At 41.6% G+C, this 20834-nt stretch overlaps 1 protein-coding gene across 5 annotated transcripts in view; it reads left to right on the forward strand.

Moving 5' to 3' along the window:
• Positions 1-10229: 10229 nt before the first annotated feature.
• CCDC85A (coiled-coil domain containing 85A) overlaps positions 10230-20834 on the forward strand; it is a 250771-nt gene continuing 240166 nt past the window's right edge. For 2 of the 5 annotated variants that reach the window (XM_069071764.1, XM_069071766.1), the window contains exons 1-2: positions 10232-11414; positions 19001-19931. In XM_069071764.1, the coding sequence (XP_068927865.1) occupies positions 11148-11414; positions 19001-19931 (1198 nt within the window). In that variant the 5' untranslated portion in view covers positions 10232-11147. Of the gene's footprint in view, positions 11415-19000; positions 19932-20834 lie in introns of all 5 variants that reach the window. The other 3 variants (XM_069071763.1, XM_069071761.1, XM_069071762.1) reach the window with 3 other exon arrangements.

Genomic DNA, 20834 nt, shown 5'->3' on the forward strand with positions numbered 1-20834 from the left:
AGTCATCCCTAGTGAAAGGCTGCAGGCTGTTTGTGTCCCCCATAAGTCTTTCAATTGTTCTAGTCCTACCTTCTTCCACAGCACACTGGAGACTGAAGTGTTCGAGTTAAAATGTAGTGCTTTGACTGTGAGGCAAAGGAAAATCAATTGTGATACAACAGGTGGATGATTTATTCTGCGTTTGTCTCTTTGGTGTCCTCCTAGTTTCATCTTTAAATGCTCTTGGCTTAGCTAGATCTTGAACCAGCCTTCCCTGGGATCACAGAATCTAAACTGAAAGGGACTTAAGAAACCAGCAAGTGTAACCTACATGGATAATTCTCTCCATAGTGTTCTGGCAAAGTGGTCATCTGTCCTTTATTGATGACTTGTAGAGAGCGCGAACTCCTCCTTCCCAAGGCAGTTCATGTCCACTTTGAGGTCACTCTCTAGATAATGAGTTTTTCCTTATATGAAACCTAAATCTGCTTCTTTGTAACTTCCATACACTGCCCTTGGTTCTGTCTTCTAAGGCTAAGCAGTAAAAAATCTACTTCCTTTTATGTATCACAGTCCTCCCACCATGCCTCCCTTGAATCATCTCCTCTTTTAGCTAAATTTGTCCATTTCCTTCAAGTGCTGCTCATATGGTATGTTTTCAGTGTTCTCTACCTTTCCAATCACTTGTCCTCTGTACATTGCACAGTTTCTTAATTAATGTCTTTCCTAAAGTGTAATGTCCAGAACTTAATACAATATTTCTCATGTATTTAACCAGCACAAAATATAATGGAATTATCACTTCCCTACTCTTGGACACTAAGGGCAGCTAGGTGGTACATTGGATAGAGTGCCAGACCTGGAGTCAGGAAGACTTGAATTCAAATCCAGCCTCAGATACTAACTAGCTGTGTGATCCTGAGCAAGGCACTTAACGCTGTTTGCCTCAGTTTCCTCATCTGGAAAATGAGCTGGAGGAGGAAATGGCAAACCATTCCAGTATCTTTGCCAGGAAAACCCAAAATGGGATCAAAAAGAGTTGGACATGATTGAAATGACTGAATAACAGCAGCAAGTCTTAAATAGTAAAATTCTTACTGCAGCCTAAGGTTGTGTTAGTTCTCTTAGTAACTGCATCAATTTGCATGCATCCTTCAAGGCTTAGGTCAAATGTGGTGTGGTACAGACACAAGAAACCACTGAGGTTGGAGCCAAAGGTTCTAGATTTGAATCTTGATTCAGAAACTTAATTTCTGTGGAACCTTGGAAAATCACATAACATCTTTGGGCTTCTATTTCCTTATTGGTAAAATGAAAAGTTTGAATGAAATGCTCTTTGTGGTCCATTCCAGCTTTAAATCTTATAACTGTATAAATTTTATCTTCTCCAGAAAGCCAGTCATAAATCACCTTACATGCTCTGCTCTCAAATACAACTTTAAGCCTTTCTTATGTTCTATTACAGTCTATTTTACAATATTTAGTGACTCAATATTTAATGTTTAGCATTTCATATTTGTATATTTTTGTTTCTTTCTTTTTTTTTTTTGCTTTTTTGGAGGGCGATTGGGGTTAAGTGACTTGCCCAAGGTCACATGGCTAGTTTTTGTGTTAAGTGTCTGAGACCAAATTTGAACTCAGGTCCTCCTGACTCCAGGGCTGGTGCTCTGTTCACTGTGCCCTAGCCACCCCAGTGTATTTTTGTTTCTTAAGGGCAAGGACTATGACTTAATTACTTTTGTATCTTCCCCTGTCCCTATAATAGTGCTTTGAGCACAGTATATGATTAATAAATAGTAGTTGATATAGGAATGAATAGCTCAACCTCTATAAATGCCATAGGCTACCTGGAAAAGAGAGAGAAAGGGCTACATCTAAAGAGTCTTCAAGAATGAACTCTGAAATTGGTAGGTAACAATTAACAGCTTCCTTTACTAGGCACAATCTCTTCCAGTTCCACAATTTTATTATCTGTGATATGATTAATTTTTTTTAATGAGATCTTGTTTTTACTGGTTATCACCTTTACTACCAACTCCTTATATGGCATGATCTCAATTTTGAAATGATTGCAATTGACTTTTAAGCTATCTGGAAGTTCCCAGATGTCACCAAGTCCACTACTATTTGGCTCTTCCAGGCTTTAGGCCTTGAAGTTTATAGACTATCAAATTCATGGGGTCCAGAAGTGAAAAGGACTTTAGAAATAATTTAGTCCAACTCTCTAAATCTTACTTATGAGAAAACTAAGGACCAAAAAGTATAAGTAACTGGCTTTAAGTTATTCAATAAATTAATTAATAAATATCTGTTAATTATCTACTATATGCTTAAGGTACTGTGCTAGTCACTGGGGAAATAAAGATAAACACAAAGCAGTCCCTGCCTTCAGAGAACTTACATTCTAACTCTAAATCCAGTGTTTCTTCATTACTGGTACCGTGTTTCCCCGATAATAAGACCTAGCCCAAAAATAAGCCCTCCCCTTACTGTGTAAGATTCCTCTAAAATAAGCCCTCCCCCTAAAATAAGCCCTATTGAGATTGCTACTGTAGTGAAGGTGATCCCCTGCACTACACGCTACATTACGGTACCCTCTGTATGCACCGTCCCTCCCTCCCCCGTGAAACGCATGCCGCGCTCCTAGCTGCATCCAATCAGAGCTGCAGCAGTCATCCTGTTCTTCCCCAGTGATTTGCTTATTGAATAAAGGTACATTTTTTTGTTCACATTTACCTGTTTATTAAAATTGCTGTCAATGTTCATTAAAATAAGCCCTCCCCTGAAAATAAGCCCTCTGGTGTTTTTCTGTCCAAAAAAATTAATAAGACAGTGTCCTATTATCGGGGAAACACGGTATATACTTATGGTGATTGTGTTTGCCACAGAGTCCAGCCTGATGAGATTGTCTTAACAATTGGCAATTTTCTCACAACTTCTGGGAGCTTGATCTTTTCCTCACTGAGCAAAATGATTGACAGAGTATCCACTTATTTAGCAATTGCTCAATAAATATTCATTAAATTGAGTTGAAAGTGTAGCATGGCCTACCATGAATACTTCTTTTCCACCTAGGTGAGGTAAGGGTGGATTAATCTTAGCTATTGACTTTGACCTATTCAGGAGAGCACCCACAAGCTTGTAATACAGACTGAGAGAGGGGGTTTCATGCTAAGGACTAATTTTCCATAGTTTAATTATGTTTTGACTATATTGGTTGATCAGGTTTTAAAGAGACTCTTTAGTTTGGATTGAAGAGCCCTCCAGATTGGATTGAAGAGCCTCTTCTTAAACTGATTGCTTAGTACCAGTTCATTCCAACCTAGGTTTGAGGTACATAGCCAAAAGGCATTGGTATAGCCAATCATGAACTTGAAGCCTTGTTTTAAGTGCTGAATCTGGTGGTTGGTATCCTTCTTTTGTTGAAGGCTCTGAAGGCTGTTTGATTTCCTCTAGGAAATCTACATGGGAGTCTAGTATGGAACCATGGTCAATCAAGTAGGGAATAACTTACTGGCAATTAGATCCTTTGTTAGGCTTATGATAAAGCATATCCAGACATGGGTATTTTAGGAAGTTCACTGAACACAGATCCATGCACAACTGAATTTGTCCAAAGAAATTAGATACTCATATAGAGGTTCCATTAACTTTCTTGTTAGCATTGGATAGATGCTTGGTTCTTGGTGAGGCAGGATGTAGGTCTCATTCTTGTAGCTAAACCAATGGTTTGACATTTTCTGAAGACAGATGGTATCTGAAGACAGGATGACATTTGCCTATGCCAAAGGGAGATCCTGAGCCTATAGAGTTTTTATGTTCATATTGGGTCCCTCCATCTTGCCTTGTTGGTCAAAGCAAAATACTCTTATTTTAGTGGGGCATTGAGACATAGGGTGTGGAGACATAGTTGTTTGAGTTGTGGTAGCAGGGAGAGACTGGACACAAATTATGGTCAAGTTGACAAGAACTGGTCCAATAAAGCTATTATACACTTGGAAGGGAAGCTCAAGATTAGTTCAAGGATTAGAGATCAGCATTTGACAAGCCAACAGGGAAAGCTTCAGCAAGTGTGGTCTGTGCTTTACCAGGAAACTTTCCATTTGAATCTAAACTGTTATGTTTCTGAACTCTGAAACAACAAATTATTTGAATGACCTGCTAATTAAGAAACCTTGCCAGATGCCAATTTTTAAAATCTGTGGCAGGTGTACATTATTTTTAAGAGTCCGTTTCCCCTGGGCCCTCTCCTTCACATGGAATTTGCTGTTTTATCACTGTTAGGTGAGATGATGGTAAAATATAGTTGCTTTGAAACAGTAGGCTTCACTTTAGCAATAATGGTTGAAAGTTGGAAGTTGAGACTCAAGTATGAAAGTGAAGAGATACAGCTGCTGAACTGATATTCCTAAAACACAGATCAAGCCTGATCTTTCCCCTGATCATTTAATTGCTTCCCATTGCCTCTAGGATAAAATTCCAAATTTTGAGCCTGACATTTAAAGCCTTTGGCAACATGGTTCCCTTTACAGTCACATTTCACATTATTCTCTTTCATGCATACTCTTCATCCCAGTTAAACTGGCCTGCTACAGGGTCCCTACATGTTTATATTCAATCTATAGTCTCATAGACTATATCATCTGTGGAATGCTCTCTTTCCTTACTGACACCTTGTAGAATTCTTAACTTTCTTCAAAGATCAGCTCAGGTGCCTTCTCCACCATGATGACTTTCCTGGTCTTCCATGCCCCAGGTATGAGTGCATTCTGCCTCTTTGTATATATTATGTGTTGTATGTCTTTATCTGAATGTATATGACAAGCTTCCCCAGGGTAAGGATTTTCTTTTTTTCTCTATATCTGGCATATAGTAGGGATGGCTAGGTGGCACTGTGCCTAGAATCAGGGGGACCTGAGTTCAAATCCAACCTCAGACACTGACCCTAACTGTGTGAACTTGGGTGAGTTACTTAATCTTTGTTTACCTCAGTTTCCTCATTTGCAAAATGGGGATGAGAATAGCATTTAACTCTCAGAACTGTTGTCAGGATAAAATGACATAATACTTGTAAAATTCTTAGCATAATGCCTGCATATAGTAAGTGCTATACAAATATTGGTTATGGTGATGATAAAGTATTTGTTATTGAATTGAATGGATGCAGAATGGTGTAGCCAAAATGAAATGGTTGTAGGTATAGGATATACATTTTACTTGTAAGTATAACAATATACATTTGTCAAAAATGAGGTGTTTCATATTAGCTAATTTTCCTGATAACCAAAGTTTACCACTTCAAACAACAAAGCTTACAAATTTTTAAACCATTTTAAATGGAAATCCTGCTATGTTCCTCACAGCTGCCAAAGTGGTATTTATTAAGCCCAGATCTGGACCACATGACTTTCCTGCTCAAAAAGCTCCAGTGACTCTGTATTACTTCTAGGAAAAAAACATGTTCCTTTCTTTGCCGTGTAAAGTACTGGCTACATTCTACTTTTCCAGACTTATTACACATTATACTTCTTTACACAATCTACATTCCAGCCAGACTGGACTTGTTTGTCATTCTTTATTTATAACATCCCATCTCCCACTCTGTGCCTTTGGCAGGCTAACTGGCTCCCATGCCTGGGATGCACTCTCTTTTCACCTTTTCAAGGCAGAATCTCTGCCTTCCTTCAAAGCTTGGCTCAAGCACCACCTTCTTCTAAATGAAGCCTTTTATGTTAAGCTGCTAGGTAGTAAAGAGGATGGAGCACTGGACCTGAGTTCAAATCTCCTTCTGAAGCATGGTAGCTCTGGTACCTCAGACAAAGTCACTTTGTCTTAGTTTCCTCAACTGTAAAATGCAGATAATAATAGCACCTAGGGTTGTTGTGAGAATCAAATAATATTTGTAAAAGGCTTAGCACAGTGCCTGGCACATGGAAAGAGCCATATAAACATTGACTATTATTATTTCTCTTCACTCCAAGATGCTAGTGCCTCATCCTTCAGAAGTACATTATGTTTACTTTGAATATATTTTGTATTCATTTATGCAGTGGTGGGATTTGGTCCCAATCTTCAGCCTCCCCCCCCCCCAACTCAGCTGATGTAATCCCAGAAAGCAAGAAGCATAACAGAAGTAAGGAGGTATAAATGTATAAATGAAGTATCTGCCTTATTACTTTATAAAGTAAGAAAAAGATTCCCTGAATTGGAAGGGAAGGTTGGTACTGGTTAGCTGAAGATTGGTCAAACCCCTGCTAAGTTTACCAAACCCTGGAGACAAAAGAGTATTTTTAGGCAGCAAACAGCTTTGTAGAGTGTCATCTATGCTTCTTACAGGGGGCAAACAGGGGATTATTAATTTTCCCCACTACTACTCCCTAGTGTTCTTATTATTTGTCCAGTGTGAGAAGGGCATCCAGAAGGAAACAGGGGTACATCTTCCTTAGGGAGACACTGATGCAGAGAGGTGGTATTTCCAAGGCAGGGACCAGTTTCAGAGAATATAACCCCAGGGATGAAAAGAAAGAACCAACCATGGATGAAAGGAAAAATTAGCTTTGGCAGTTGGGAGCTGTCCAGCAAAGAGTTGTAGATCCAAGGAGACGAGTTGAGCTACCTTCCCTGCAGAGATGCTACATATAGGGGGGATACATAGAAAAGAAAAAGCACATTGGGGCCCTACAATACTAGAGGTGTGCATTGCCTTGGCCACATGTATTTCCTACATGTGTGCCTCACTATCTGAGTACAATAAATTTGTGCTCACTCTTACTACTGATGGTGTGTGTAGTTGTGGGAGGTGACTAAGGTTTATGAGGGGAATGTTGTAAAATGACTATACTTAGTATTTTTTTTAGCAAATGCCTTTGCTTTGAGCTAATGGCATCTTCTGGACTATTAAAGGTCAGCTTACTATTGTCAATTCATGACCTATAGTTTAGAGAGGGCTGCACCACGGGGTACTAGCTATGTGAATTTCTCCCTTGGGGATACCACCTGCAAAACTGTTAGCAATGAGTTGAGAAGAGAGACAGTTGCGGGGGAGGGGGGAAGCTTGTGCCTTTTGTATTTGTATATATTGTTTGTCCAGATAATAAGCTCCTAGTTATCAGGGACTGTTTTATTTTATCTTTGTATCCCAGGTGCCTAGAACTGTGCCTATTGCACAGTAGGCAAATGTTTCTTTGTTTATTGATTGATGTATCTGCCTCCTTAAATAGAGCATAATGATCATAACTGAATCTTTTCTTGATGACTCTGTGTCATTACTATAAATATGATTGTATGTTATATTGTGATACAATGAGTCCCTTGATACTACTTTGATGCATGTCTTCATAGATCCAGGGCTGGAAGGGGGCCTCAGAGGACAGCTTGTCCAACACTCTCATTTTATAGATAAGGAAACATAGTCAAGTGAATCACCCAAGGATACATGGGAAAATAATAGAAAGGTGAAGACAAGTAGGACAATTTTGAAAGTTATGTGTCGAATTTATTATGTATTTGAAAAGCAAGCTTTACATAATAGAGATTTGCAGTTTCATGTATAAATCCTCTCCTGCTCTATCACGTATATGGAAATGTTCATTTTAATTGGTGTTTAAATTCTGAAAAAATAAGACTAAGGAAGGAAATATATATGCATATAAATTCTCTTCCACACACATACACACATACACATATGTATATGTATCCAGTTCTAGCCTTTCTCCTACTTTCCGCCAACCCCTGAAAACAAATGACCAAATAGTCACAGAGGTTATGCAACCCACGCCATACCAACTGCCTAATACACAATTCCAACTGGTTGTGCCATATACATTCCAAACTTAATAAGTCTATGACAGAACTCATAATTCCCTCCCTTAAATCTACCCCTTTCAAACTTCCCTCCTTCTCTTGATGGGGGTACCATCTTCCTTTAAGTCACCTAGATTGGCTCATCTTTGTGTCTTCTATCTCCCTCACCTTTGACATCTAACCAGCTGTCAAATCTTGTGGATTCTGCCTCTACAACAGCTTTGACATTTTCCCTAGCTCTTTAGTTAGAGCCACCACCTTACTTCTGGCTCTCTCCCCCATATTATTGAAGTAGTCTTTTAACTATTTCTCTATTTCCAGTCTCTCCCATTTCTCACATAGCTGCTAAAATAATTTTCCTAGAGCAAGGGTTTGATTAATGTCCCTATAATCCTTAATAATCTTCAATTTCCTGATTGACTTGAGGATTAAAAAAAAAACCCTAAGTTTTTTTTTTTTTTTTAAGTCTGTAACAATCTAGCTCCAGTCTAACTTTTCAGGTATTTCCTTCCCATCACCTGTTTTCACATGCTCTACTTGCTGCTTTCCAGATTCAGCATTCTATTTCCTTTCTCCATGTCTTCTCCTAGTCTTTACTCTCCACCTGATGTGCTTCCCTCCTCACTTCCACTTCTTAGAATATTTCAGTTCAGCTCAGGTGCCATGTAATTGTAACCTTTCTGGATCTCCATAGTTGGTAGTACTCTTTCTTTCCTCAAATTCTATGGGTTTTTCCCTTTTTCTGTTTACTTGTTAGAATGTAAAATTCTTGAGGGTAGAGACAATTTAAATTTTTTTGTCTTTGTATACTTGGAATTTGGAACAATTCCTTTCACAAAGGAGGTGCTTAATAAATGCCAGTTGAATAATTTAAACTGAATGCTGAAATTTTAAAGAAAGGGAGTGCTTTGCAACTTTCATTCAAGTTCTATGGGAAAGACTAACTCCAACTTTCTAGGCAGTAGGAGATGACACTATCCTAGGTGGATAAGACATTCAACCAAATGACCTACCAGGGGACAATTTATCTTTTTTTTTTTTTTTGGCAGGTCCTTGGGCTGCTCAGTGTCCAGCACTTAGCATGATTTGGAGACATGAATAAGAAATGACCAGGCCATGCGGGCAGTTCAAGGAAGAATGATGGACTCCATTTATTGATTCTTAGGACAAGGTTTTTATAGAGCAATGAGACAAAGGGAGGGGACTCAAGAATTCTTATCATTATCCTAGTCTGTCAATATCCTGGAAGTAGCATGGCAGTAAGGCTTTTCTTCTCTAGGTGCCAGAAAGTCTTAGGAAAAGTCAGTTAACTCCTTTCATATGCAGTCATATTACAAAGGATGCTCTGGAGAGCTGGCTTTAGGGCCTGAAGCCAAAGCCGCATCATCAAGTACATCTGCATAGGAACTGACCACCTAAGAATTCAAATATTTTGGTTTTGAACAACTGAAGTTTTGGGGCAGAGCCTATTGGTCTCAGAACTCAAACACCATCCTTTTAAGAGTAACCCATAACAAAGAACTCGGGAGCTAACTTAACAAAAAGTCGAATCTCAAAGAGGTCTTTGATATTAAAGTCCACTCTCATTGGGTAATTCTGTGAGTCCTGGATCAGGCCTCTTTGGCTCCCAACAGGAAGCAGAAAGAATAATTTTTCAGATCTAAAACAATCTCATCTCAAACTAGAGGAGACCTCTATGGAATCAGAAACATTTATTCTCATGACTTTACAGAGAGGTCAGGTTGACTCTAGGGTAACAGAACCTAGGGTAAAATTCAAGGGCTTAGTCTTCACTAGCAGAAAATTAGTATTAGAAAAAAGATCTATTAATTTTGGGCTACCTTGAGCACATAATAAAACAGAAAACTTTATTCCTGTGTCTCAGGATGCTTTGGCAGAAGCTCTGCTCTTCTGGAGTGGGATGTGCTGACCTTAATTAAAGACTTAGGTATTGGGAAATAAGGAATGAATAGCTTCCTCTACCTTCCTTAGATCGTGATATTTTAAGAATAAAATTTTAAAAGAGCTGAACACTTTTTCTCAGGTTACTCTCTTCCCCGTAACCTTACAAAGGTAGCAAATTTCTTTTAAAAAGACAAAGGCCTATGGGTCTCCCCCAGAGAGTTAAGCTCTAAGCTTTTCCCCTCTTTTCTCATTTTTAAGTATTATATGAAAACTCTCCCTTCCTCCTCCTTCATTTCCCTCTCAAATGCAAGGCGCATCTACCTCTCAGCTACCGTAGCCCCGATCCCCCACCAAATAGAAGTGTCCCCTGATTTTCTACCCTTGACTTGGCTTCGTTGAAAGAAGGCTGGCTGAACCAGGGCGTGGAGCGGGCACTTTAGCCACAGGGTGGCGCGCGAGAATTTCCTAGGTCCAGACTGGCCACAGCTGCTTCTGATCTCCTTTGCTCCTCTTCACTCCCTCCCCGACCCCCAGCAGAAAAGTCCCCATCTCCCTCCCCCAACCCCCCAATCTAGCCAAGGAGGGATGGTGGACTGAACTGCTCTCACTCTAGAGGCTGCACTGGACAGCAGCCACGCCTGGTCCATGTGTCAGAGGGTTGCTGTATGCCGCGGGCGGTTCCCTAAATTCGACTCCACCTCCTCCTGGTCTAGCTTCCTCCTCCTCCTTCCCTCTCCACCTCCATCACCTCCTCCTCCTCCGCGCTCCAAGTCTAAGGCATCCCCATTGCAGCAGCAGCAGAGCTGAGCAGCAGCGCCGGGGCGGCTGGATGCGGAGCGCCCCGGTGGCGGCAGCAGGGAGGGACACCAGCAGCCCCAGCAGCGTCTTCAGCAGCTGCCGCTGCCTCCGGCCCCAGTTGGACTCGCCCGGTCCTTTGCAAGCCTGAAAGCAGAGAGAAGAAGGGGAGAAGGGGCACGGGAGCAGTCCGTAAAAATAGGTGGGGGGCACAAAGGAAAGTGCGTGGCGTGTTTGTCTGTAGGAGGCGGAGGGGCATACTTGGATTAGGGCGTGGGAGAGGGGAAGGGAAAGGCAGTTGCCTTTGAACCTCTCTGGGCGCACTCCCGGACTCCTCTAAACATGTACTTGCGCAGAGTTGGGACTGGTCCCCGCGGGAGCACGCGGGCTGTCACCCCGGCTGGGGTGTGTGAAGGAGCGTGTCCAGGGATGGAGATGGAGAGATAGGATGGGCGAACAGCTCGACCCCCGCAGCCCAAGCCCAGCAACGCCCAAGCGGCCCCGGTGACTTGCTGAAGCCCTGTGGCAGAAGCCGCGGAGTGGGGTGGGCTGGTGGGGGTGGTGGGTACACGTTGCCCAGCGACCCTCCTGCTTTTCTGCACCTTCTCCTTGGGTCGCTCCTTCTCTACTTTCCATCCGTCCCCACTTCTCACGAGGGGAGAGTCATGTCCAAGGCTACGGGGGGCGCGGCGGCGGCGGCGGCAGCAGCAGCAGGGGCGGAAAGTTCCTCCAGTCCAGCTGCCTCTGCGGTGGTCGAGGACCTGTCCAAAGTGTCAGACGAGGAGCTGCTCCAGTGGAGCAAGGAAGAGCTGATCCGCAGCCTCCGCCGCGCCGAGGCGGAGAAGGTGAGCGCGATGCTGGACCACAGCAATCTCATCCGGGAGGTGAACCGCCGCCTCCAGCTGCACCTCGGCGAGATACGCGGCCTCAAGGTAACCGCCCAGAGCGCACTGAGAAGGTCCGGGAGAGGGAGGGCACGAAGACAGCACACCTTTCCTCTCTCTTTTCGCCTCCATCTCCCTTTCTCCGCCCCTTCTCTAGCTCCCGTCTTTGCTTTCTCCCCCCACCCTTTCTGTCCCTGCTCTTTCTCTGTTCCTCTCCTCTCTTTATCGCCTTTCCTCACTTTCCTTCTTTTCTCTCTTACTGCCTCTCTGTTCCCCTCCCCCCTTCCTCTTTTCTGCTCTTTCTCGATCTCTCTAACTTTGTTCCATTTCTTAGATGAGATGATGAGAAATCGTGAACAAAACAGGAAGGTACTAGCAAAAGTTTGTCAGGGTTAAAACAAGTGACCTTTTCCTCACCCCCAACCACTTTCCTTTGGTAACTTTTCCAGACTTTGGTGGCATTTGGTTTTCCATCAACTTCTAAACTGGAAGGCCCTTGGAGCCCTGGCCCAGTCTGGCTTTCCTATCAGTAGAGGGGGAGTGAGAAGATGAAATGGGTGACTGTGCTTGAAGCTGTGTCGAGGCTCTCCTCCTCCCCAAATTTTTACTTGGGCTGAAGGGAGATCTCAGGTCTCTTTCTTGGAGTAATGAGGATGTGTTCCTTCAGGAGAATATTTGCATTTGAGAAAGTGAAAGAGCACCAAGGACCTTGTAGGTACTTGGTTGGGCAGTGAGACAAAACTACACGAGACAAGGAAATGGAAAACTCAGGGAAACAGACTTAACCAGCAGATAACTGGCAAAAATAGCCTTGGACTGCAGGATGAGACTGGGAAGGAGTTAATCAGCTCCTCTGAATGCCCCATTAGTAGAACACAGTTTCCCAACCACCTCCAGCTACTTGCCTTATCTTTTCTTCCTGAGATACTTGATCAGATTACAAATGGATTTTAGGAGTTATCACCACCTTACCTTTCAAATAAAATGTTTTGTCTCCTGCTGAGTTTGGAAGTATTTCAGGATTAAACTGGTATTCATTTACCCAATCTACCTGTAGTTTAATCCAGTCCCCAGGTGCACAGGGTAGTGACTGCTTGCCCAAGTGTCAAATTCTGATGCCTCCATTTTGGGCCAAGACTTTTTTGACTTGGGAGGGGAGTGACATGAGGGAGTAAAACCTCTCCCCTTTAAATAGAAAGTTCCAAGTTAATATAAAATCTCCTTACATGCCTAGTTGAATACAGATTGCTGGGAAGGCTCCTGATTCAGCTAACAAACTTCCTTTCTGCATCAATTTGTGAATAGTGCCTCCATATATTTCTTCCTTTAATTGTCCTGGCTTTGTTTATAGGAAGCCAAATAGCAGATGAAATTACTTCAGGAGTAACTTGAAGTAAAATCATACAGATATTGTTCTCTTTTTCTTTCCCTTATTATTATGCCTTCTGATTCCAGATTGCTTAGTTGAAGAAAAAATTCTAGGTGGAAAAGAGTAGGAAGGACAGAGAAGGCACATCAGACATTCTCTTGACTTGAATGGTGTGTCATGTTAGAATGCTGCAGTGATGTGGCAGTACTAATGGGGAGGGAGACTTAGGTATGTCAATGCTGTCATGTGATCTCAAAAGGACATATTCTGAGAAAATCCTGGAGTGTGTCCTTCTGTTTGATCTATTCATTCAAATAGATATCTATTTATTAAGCACCTGCTGTATGTAACTGTTAGGAATACAAAAAGATACAAGACAATCAAAGAAGCCTGATTTGTTAGGGAGACCTGGCCAAGGTAGAAGTTAGTTAATGACCAGTTTCCCCCATTTAATTAGGTTTTATACTTTTAGCCATAATGTAACTGAGAATTTGTCCTTTTAATGATGCTTGCCCTTCTTTCCTTTAAACTAAGCACTGACAGTGAAGTTCAACAACTTTCAAAAGATGCTTTCAGACTAGTTTTAAAATATAAGTATACATTGTTAGACCTACAGTGATCCTGAATCATTTCTGGCATCCTTTCTTAGGGGAACTGATTAAAGTCATCACGATTTCTAATATTTAGGGAAGCAGTGGTTAGACAGCTTTACTGGAAGCAAGGTAAGCCTGCTGAATCCCAAGTTCATAGCCTATGCAATCTCACTAGAATAAAAATGCTACCTCTCATAAAAATGCTGTACCTTCATAGGACACAGTCCAGATACTTATCTCCAGATACTTATCTGGAGGCAGAATGGTACAGTGGGAAGTGTTCTGTGGAGTCTGAGGACCTTGGTTCTAATCCCAGTTCTACTACTTACTGCCTACCTTTGTGTAGCAGGAAGCACCCTAGCATACCCAGGATGGCTGCTAGCACAGGTTCCTAGATTTGCTTTTCTATCAAAATGGGTTACCAATTTTGCTTTAATTAAATATATGTCATTTACCTAGTTCGGGGGAAAAGGTCAGCACCCCAAACTTCAGAGAATACAAGCAGAGGTCACAAGCAGACAACAAATACAGACCGAGAAACATCAGCAGACTGGCTTCCAGCTGTGTGACCATTACATCCACACCTAGTCAGTTACCACAGAGGGAAGCACCATCTGGGTTTTCAAAGGGGGGGGGAGGGGCTCAACGGCTGCCCAGAGTCTCCTTTGGTCCTTACACAACTCTTCTCAAAGTGAGCCCCAAAACAAAACCTCAGTGTATATATAGCCTTCTTCTGGGTCAGAGAATGTCACAGCCCTCTTAACCCACTGTGCAATCATAAAGTAACAAGGTGTGAGCATTCCTGAAAAACAAGCCTTCTGCCACAGGCTCCATGTGACCACATTCAGCCTATTAGGGGGCAGAGTACATTTTCAAATCAGGGAAGGTTCTTAGAGTCACTTAAGCCTATCAAAGGACCAAGGGGCAGGGAAGATCTTAAGATTCTCATTCCCATAATGCTTTGTGACTCTGGGAAAATCATTGAACCTCTCTGGTCTTCAGATCCTGTTCTATAAAATGAGGGGACTGAACTAGATGGCTTCTGAGTTTTCTTCTATCTCTAAATCTATGAACCTATCATTGTAATAGGTAGTTAGTTACACAATGGGACAGATTTCCATCCTCTCCACCCTCCTCCAAGGTAGCATCTAGTGGGACATAGCTATACAGATATAAGAGGTCTAGCACTGGATGGGACTTGACTCCATGTCCTTGTTTCTCTAATCTAGTTAGGCCCCTCCTCAAGGGTCAGGACGAGATTTTACTCTCGAATTTGTTCCTTCTGTTATTGATATGTATAGGAACCCCTGTATTTGTTTTTGTTAAAATTGATCATCTCTAACCTAAACCAAACCCAGAGTAGATAATGATTCCTGGGAAATAGTTTCAGTTTATTATGTGCATCTTTAAAATGGGGGGGGGGGGATAGGATCATTATAAATATGGTATTCACTGATGCTGTAGGAAATAGAATAATTTGAGAATAATGTCTTTTGCTGCTAAAATAATGATTGTTCTTTTCTAATTCTGAACCTGTAATCACTAATAATCTCAATATGAGAAGTAAGGGCACAGAAATAGTACATTCTCCCAAATCTGTTTCTTTTCATTTCTATTCTCATCACTCAAATTAATTAAGGAGCTCATTATCTCTCCGAACTGGCCTTTCCATCTCTTTTCTTTGTTTCCCATCACACTATTGGCCTTTTCTACACACGACTGCCAGATTAATCTTTCTCAATCAAGTTTTCTCTTGTTTAAGAATCTTCGTTGGATAATTAAAGTTCAGAATCCTCAGACTGGCCTTCAAGACTATGTAAACCATAGCTTAAATTCACCTTTCTGGTTTCATCTCCTACTACTGACATTAACATAAATTACCTTCCAAAATTGTTATTGTATATATTGTTCTCCTGGTTCTGCTCTCTTTTCTTTGCATCAGTTTATAAAAGTTTTCCCAGGTTTCTTTGGAATCATCCCCTTCAGTTCCTTGTTCCCTACATATTCTTCCTGGAACATGTCTTAGTTTTTTTCCCACATCTGCCACTTTGCTGATTCTAGTCCCAATTCTGGAAAAGCTCCTTCTCTTCCTCACTTCCTTCCTTTGGGAAACTGTACAAATCCTCCCTTCTTGTTTAGACTTGCCTCAAGTAGGGGTCTCAATGTTCATTATTGTGAATGACTTATGTATCTTCTGTTGCTGTAAAATAACCAAAAATATCTCAGAAAAGGAAACATGGCTTGGGAATTAAAATTGATGTTTAAAATCATAAATATGGTACATGGGCTTCTTCTGGAATAAGTAATGGCTTTTTAGTGTTAGATGATAGGAAAGAAAACTAGTGAATAGAGAATTGAATCTGTTGTCAGGAGGAGCTAGGATCCTGCCTTGGACACATTATTTGTATCATGCTGAGCACATCACTCATCCTCTCAGTTTCTTCATCTGTAAAAGGGAATAATAATGGTATTATACTTATTGTACAGGGTTTTGATGGGACTGGAAAGAGATGATATGAAGTGCTTTGTGAATCTTAAATGCCAGTTATCATAGGAGGTAGAGCTTAAACTTTTTCTGTCTGCGTAGACATTTATTTAGTGTCTATCTTCTGGTAGCAATACTGAAGAGGCAACTAGAGCCTTTTAAAAAGAAAATTCAGCCACTAAAGTAGAGCTTAAAGAAGCTTACTTAGATGCTAGATCAGTAAATCAATCGGTGAGCACTTAAGTTCCTCCTCTGTTCTAGGTACTGTGGCTTCTCGGATAATCTAAGTGTTAAATGTTCTCAACTGTACCTCACCCTCCAAAAAAAGTGACTGACTTATTATGATTTTTTTTCTCAACTATAGTGTCAATTCCATTAGCTATTCAATCCTGGAGGCTACATGATAATTACAGGGTACCAGCCCTGTAAGGACAGTCAACTGGTAGTTTAGGTTTGATATTGGAACAAAGTGATCATTCAGTATTTAAAAAGAGGAGATCGACTTAAGTCATCACAAGGAAAAGGATAATTGAGAAGGAAACGCATCAAGGACCCCTTGAGTTGATTCAACAGATCAAAATTCTCTTGCCTGAGGTACCCATTGTTATAATGAACTATATAGGCGATGAGGAAGTGATGTCAGCAGCCAGAGCTTTAGTCCCCTGAGCTAACCAAGCCTTGAGTATGGCCTTAATACTTTTTAAGGAAAAACCGGCTTAAGTTACATAGGGGAATTAGAGTTGGGTAAGTTAAGATATTGCTCCCACCGCAAATTGTATGGTTTTCAAGTTAAAATTGATTTAGATGAGAGAAAATGATTGGAATTTATACTAAAATTCTGGGGTTGAAGAAAATCTTAAGGTTTTTTTCTCATTAAAAATGCTAAGTTTTATTCAAAATAATTTTTTACAATAGCTGCTTTTCTATAAATTATATATAACATTAGATATTCTGTTCTCTATGTATTGATGACCAATATAGAAGAGACATTCTAAAAATGACTTTTAAAAACTACTGGCTCTGATGAGCTATTTTTTAGCTTGACCATTTCAATGTCTCAGCCATCCATCAGTGGCCAAATTTGCATCAATCTACAGGCTTGAGAATATTAGAGTAGTCCCCATTTCAGTTAATTATTTAATGAGTAACTGACATACATTAAGATAATTCCCCCTTTGGGGGAATATAAAGAATTCTGCGAAGTGGGGAGCATGGAGTTTACTGTCTACTCAAAGAAATGATCCACATTTGGTTGAAAAGATGACTAAGAATTTAAGTAAGTAAATGAAAAGTGTCATGCACAGAGGGGGAGTGTGGGCTGTGAAGATGGTCAGAGAATAGTAGCACGGTCAGTCTGGATGAGGGTAGAGATAACCAAGTCTAGCTGATTAGAAGCCCATCAATCATTTCCATGGAGCTCTAAGGTTTACAAAGTGGTTTCCTCACAAAAATCCTTCAAAACAGGTAGTGTAAGTATTATAATGACCATTTTAGAGATAAGAAAATTAAGCTCAGAGAAGTTAAACAGTTTATCTAATGTCACATACTTAGAAAGTGTCAGAGCCAGTATTTAAACTCATGTCTTAACTGCCTCCAAACTTGGCATTCCTTCTACTAAACCTTGTTCCTGTTATTAACTAGAATGGAAAATTAAGCCTGATGACTTTGGTCTGAACCCATTATTTCCTCAGAATAGGAAACTCTTAGGACAGAAACTTTCTATACCATCTATAAATTACAGTTTTAGAGAATTGCATGGTCACTAAGAGATACAGTGATTTGGTTTGCCATCTCCTTCTTCAGTTCATTTTATAAATGAGGAAACTAAGGTAAACAGGATCAAGTGATTTCCCCAGTGTCACTCAGCTAATAAGTGTCTGAGGTTAGATTTGAACTCAGATCTTCCTGACTCCAGCCCCCACTGTGCCACCTAGCTGCCTGGTCAAAGGCAGGACTTGATTTTAGGTCTTTCTGATTCTAATGCCTTTTATTCACTATATCATGTTGTTTCTTATTCTTGTTCTTTAGATCTTGAAAGAACACTGCAACAAAAGTTGTGGTTTGGTGGATGGTTTTGAGCTAACTTTCTAGGTTGTGTGAGGGTCTGTATCTAAGGTATCTTGGGTTTACATGAATGAAAGGTTACTCCCTTTGGGTCCTCAAGTGCATTATTGGATAGTGCTAGACCATACATTGTGTCTGCTTTGTTCTTGACCCACCTACCCACTATTTAGGAGGGAGATACAATTGGAGAGCAAGGAGGGCTCAGAGGGATTCTGTAAAGAATCAAACCTCTTCTGGAGGGCATTTGGCCATTTCCATAGTGGGTGGCATGTGAGATGAATTGGGGATTCTGGCAGCTCTTATTTTATGTGTATGCAAGGAATGAAGGGATAGGATGGCAGTCAAGCCTTTAATTTCTCTAGGTCTCTCAGCCTTACCCAGACTGACTATACTGCTGTCTAATGAGCATCTTCACAATCCACTCTTCCTCTTTCCACCTCTTCTCTGGGAAGAATAATCAAATCAACATTTTTATTCCTGGTAAAGATGCGTCAATCATTGCTCCATGACTTCAACCATTCCTGTGTCTTCTCTTCTGAAAGATGAGTGGGTTGCACACTAAATCCTGTGATCACTCAAGTCAATCAACAAGCATTTATTCATAGCCTACTGTATACCAGGGACTGTGCTAGGTGCAGAAGATAGAAAAACAAAAATGAAACAGTTCCTGCTTCCAAGGTGCTACCTCTGATCAATTGTTCTGTTATGTATGTATTCACCCAGTGACAGTATAGTTGGACCCATAATCCCTGTTAACCTGTCTCTGGGCATGTACATATCACAGCACTTACTTATTAAACATACTCCTTGGCTTGGGGGGGGGGGTATGTGTGTGGGTTTATTCTCAAAACTGACTAACCTATTCTTGGTATTTATCAAGTTTCAATTTCCCTTATCCCTAATTGCTGTCTAGTCATCATAGATAACCGACTTATCCCAGGAATACCAACTCTCTCCCCCTCCCCCAAACTGGAATTCTTGTAATTGAAAGTTGCTCTCAATGGTTTGGTCCCAAGAAATTTGCCTAGTCTGCCAGGATGGGAATAGCCTGCCCCATTAATGTGAGAATGAGAAAACCTTTGAAAACCTGATTTCGTGACTGGCTCTCCCTGTCTCTCTGCAGGACATTAACCAGAAGCTTCAAGAAGACAACCAAGAGCTGAGAGATCTTTGTTGTTTCCTGGATGATGACAGGCAGAAGGGAAAAAAGGTGTCACGTGAGTGGCAGAGACTGGGCAGATATACGGCAGGGGTGATGCACAAGGAAGTGGCCTTATATCTGCAGAGGCTGAAGGAACTCGAAGTGAAGCAGGAGGAGGTTGTCAAGGAGAACATGGAGCTCAAAGAGCTCTGCGTGATGCTGGACGAAGAGAAAGGCGGCTGTGCTGGCAGCCGGTGCTCCATCGACAGCCAGATCAGCCTGTGCCAGCTCACAGCCTCGAATGCCCCCTGCGTGAGGGATGTGGGGGACGGCAGCAGCACCTCAAGCACGGGGAGTACTGACAGCCCTGACCACCACAAACATCACGCGAGCGGCAGCCCCGAACATCTCCAGAAACCCAGGGCTGAGGGGAGTCCCGAACACTCAAAGCATAGGAGTGGGAGTCCAGAACACCTGCCCAAACCGAGGGTTTCTGGGAGCCCGGATCACCAGAAACAGCTCAAAGGACCCAGTCCAGAGCATCACAAAACCATAGTCAAGGGCAGCCCTGAACAGCAGAAGCACACAGGTGGTAGCCCGGAGACCCTGCCAAAGCATGTGATCAGCAGTAGCCCTGAACATTTTCAGAAGCACAGGCCTGGTGGGAGCCCGGAACACCAAAAGCACAGCAGTGGGAGCCCTGAGCACCTGCAGAAACACATCTTGAGTGGGAGCATGGAACACCTTCCAAGGGTGAGGGGGACCAGCCCCGAGCATCTCAAACAGCATTATGGGGGAAGCCCAGATCATCACAAGCACATGGGCGGAGGAGGCAGCCGGGAAGGCACACTCCGGAGGCAGACTCCCGAGGACATGTCACCTCATCACAGGAGTGTATACAGTGGAATGAATGGTGGGTCAGTACGCGCTATGGGCACCTCTTTTGCTGGAACTACAAACTAGGACCGATAAATAGCATGCCAGCTACACCTGTGAAATGAGTAATCATTCTGGGAGGGGGGAAGGATGAAGATTTATCTAGTTATGACCCTATTGAGGTTATTTTTTGTTTTCATACAACTCTGAGTAGTTGATTAGGGCCAGAGAAGGGAGATGAGAAATCTCACTGTAGCTTGGGGTGTCCAGCATGGAATGTGTGGGTATTCCTGGTAGTCTGGAAATTTAAGGTAAAAGCTGAAAAGCCTAAGAAACCTGTCAAACCTGGCCATGTGCTTACTTACCTGTTTTCTCTTGTTTCTGAATCGTTGCCAAAGCTTATTATTTTAATATTATTATTAAGCATATTTGTATAATGAATTATCTACATGAACATGAAAAAGGAAAGAAAAAAATGATAATTTTGCTAACAGCTAATTCGATATTTGTTTGCCTAAGAAACCAGTGTGTTTCATATCACACTGGAGGTTTACCATAAATCTGGGCTTTTCAATGCATTAAGTTGCTTCTAGGATACATTTGAAATCTTCCCCATCCCCCACCACATTCATTCAATCAATCTTTCTCTAGTTAAAGTTTTTCAGAAGGTTTTAAAGGAGAGCATACACATGTAATTATTAGATACAAAAGGACTTTTCCTTTCCTCCAAACGGGAGGGGTTTAACTTTATCCCTTAAAATGTAGCATGATGCAGTGGAAAATCAATTGGTTTGGAGTTAGAGGGCCTGGGTTCAGATCCTATATATGCTGTTTACCTTTGTGACCTTGGATTAAGTCATTGTACCTTATTGAGATTCAATTTTCTCATCTATAAAATAAGGAGATCGGACTAGATACCCTCTAGGTTTCCTTCAGGTTC

This window comes from Petaurus breviceps, unplaced genomic scaffold (assembly GCF_028583685.1).
Source record: "Petaurus breviceps papuanus isolate PSGF00001 unplaced genomic scaffold, PetGlider_PUasm1.0 90842, whole genome shotgun sequence".
NCBI classification, from domain to species: domain Eukaryota; kingdom Metazoa; phylum Chordata; class Mammalia; order Diprotodontia; family Petauridae; genus Petaurus; species Petaurus breviceps.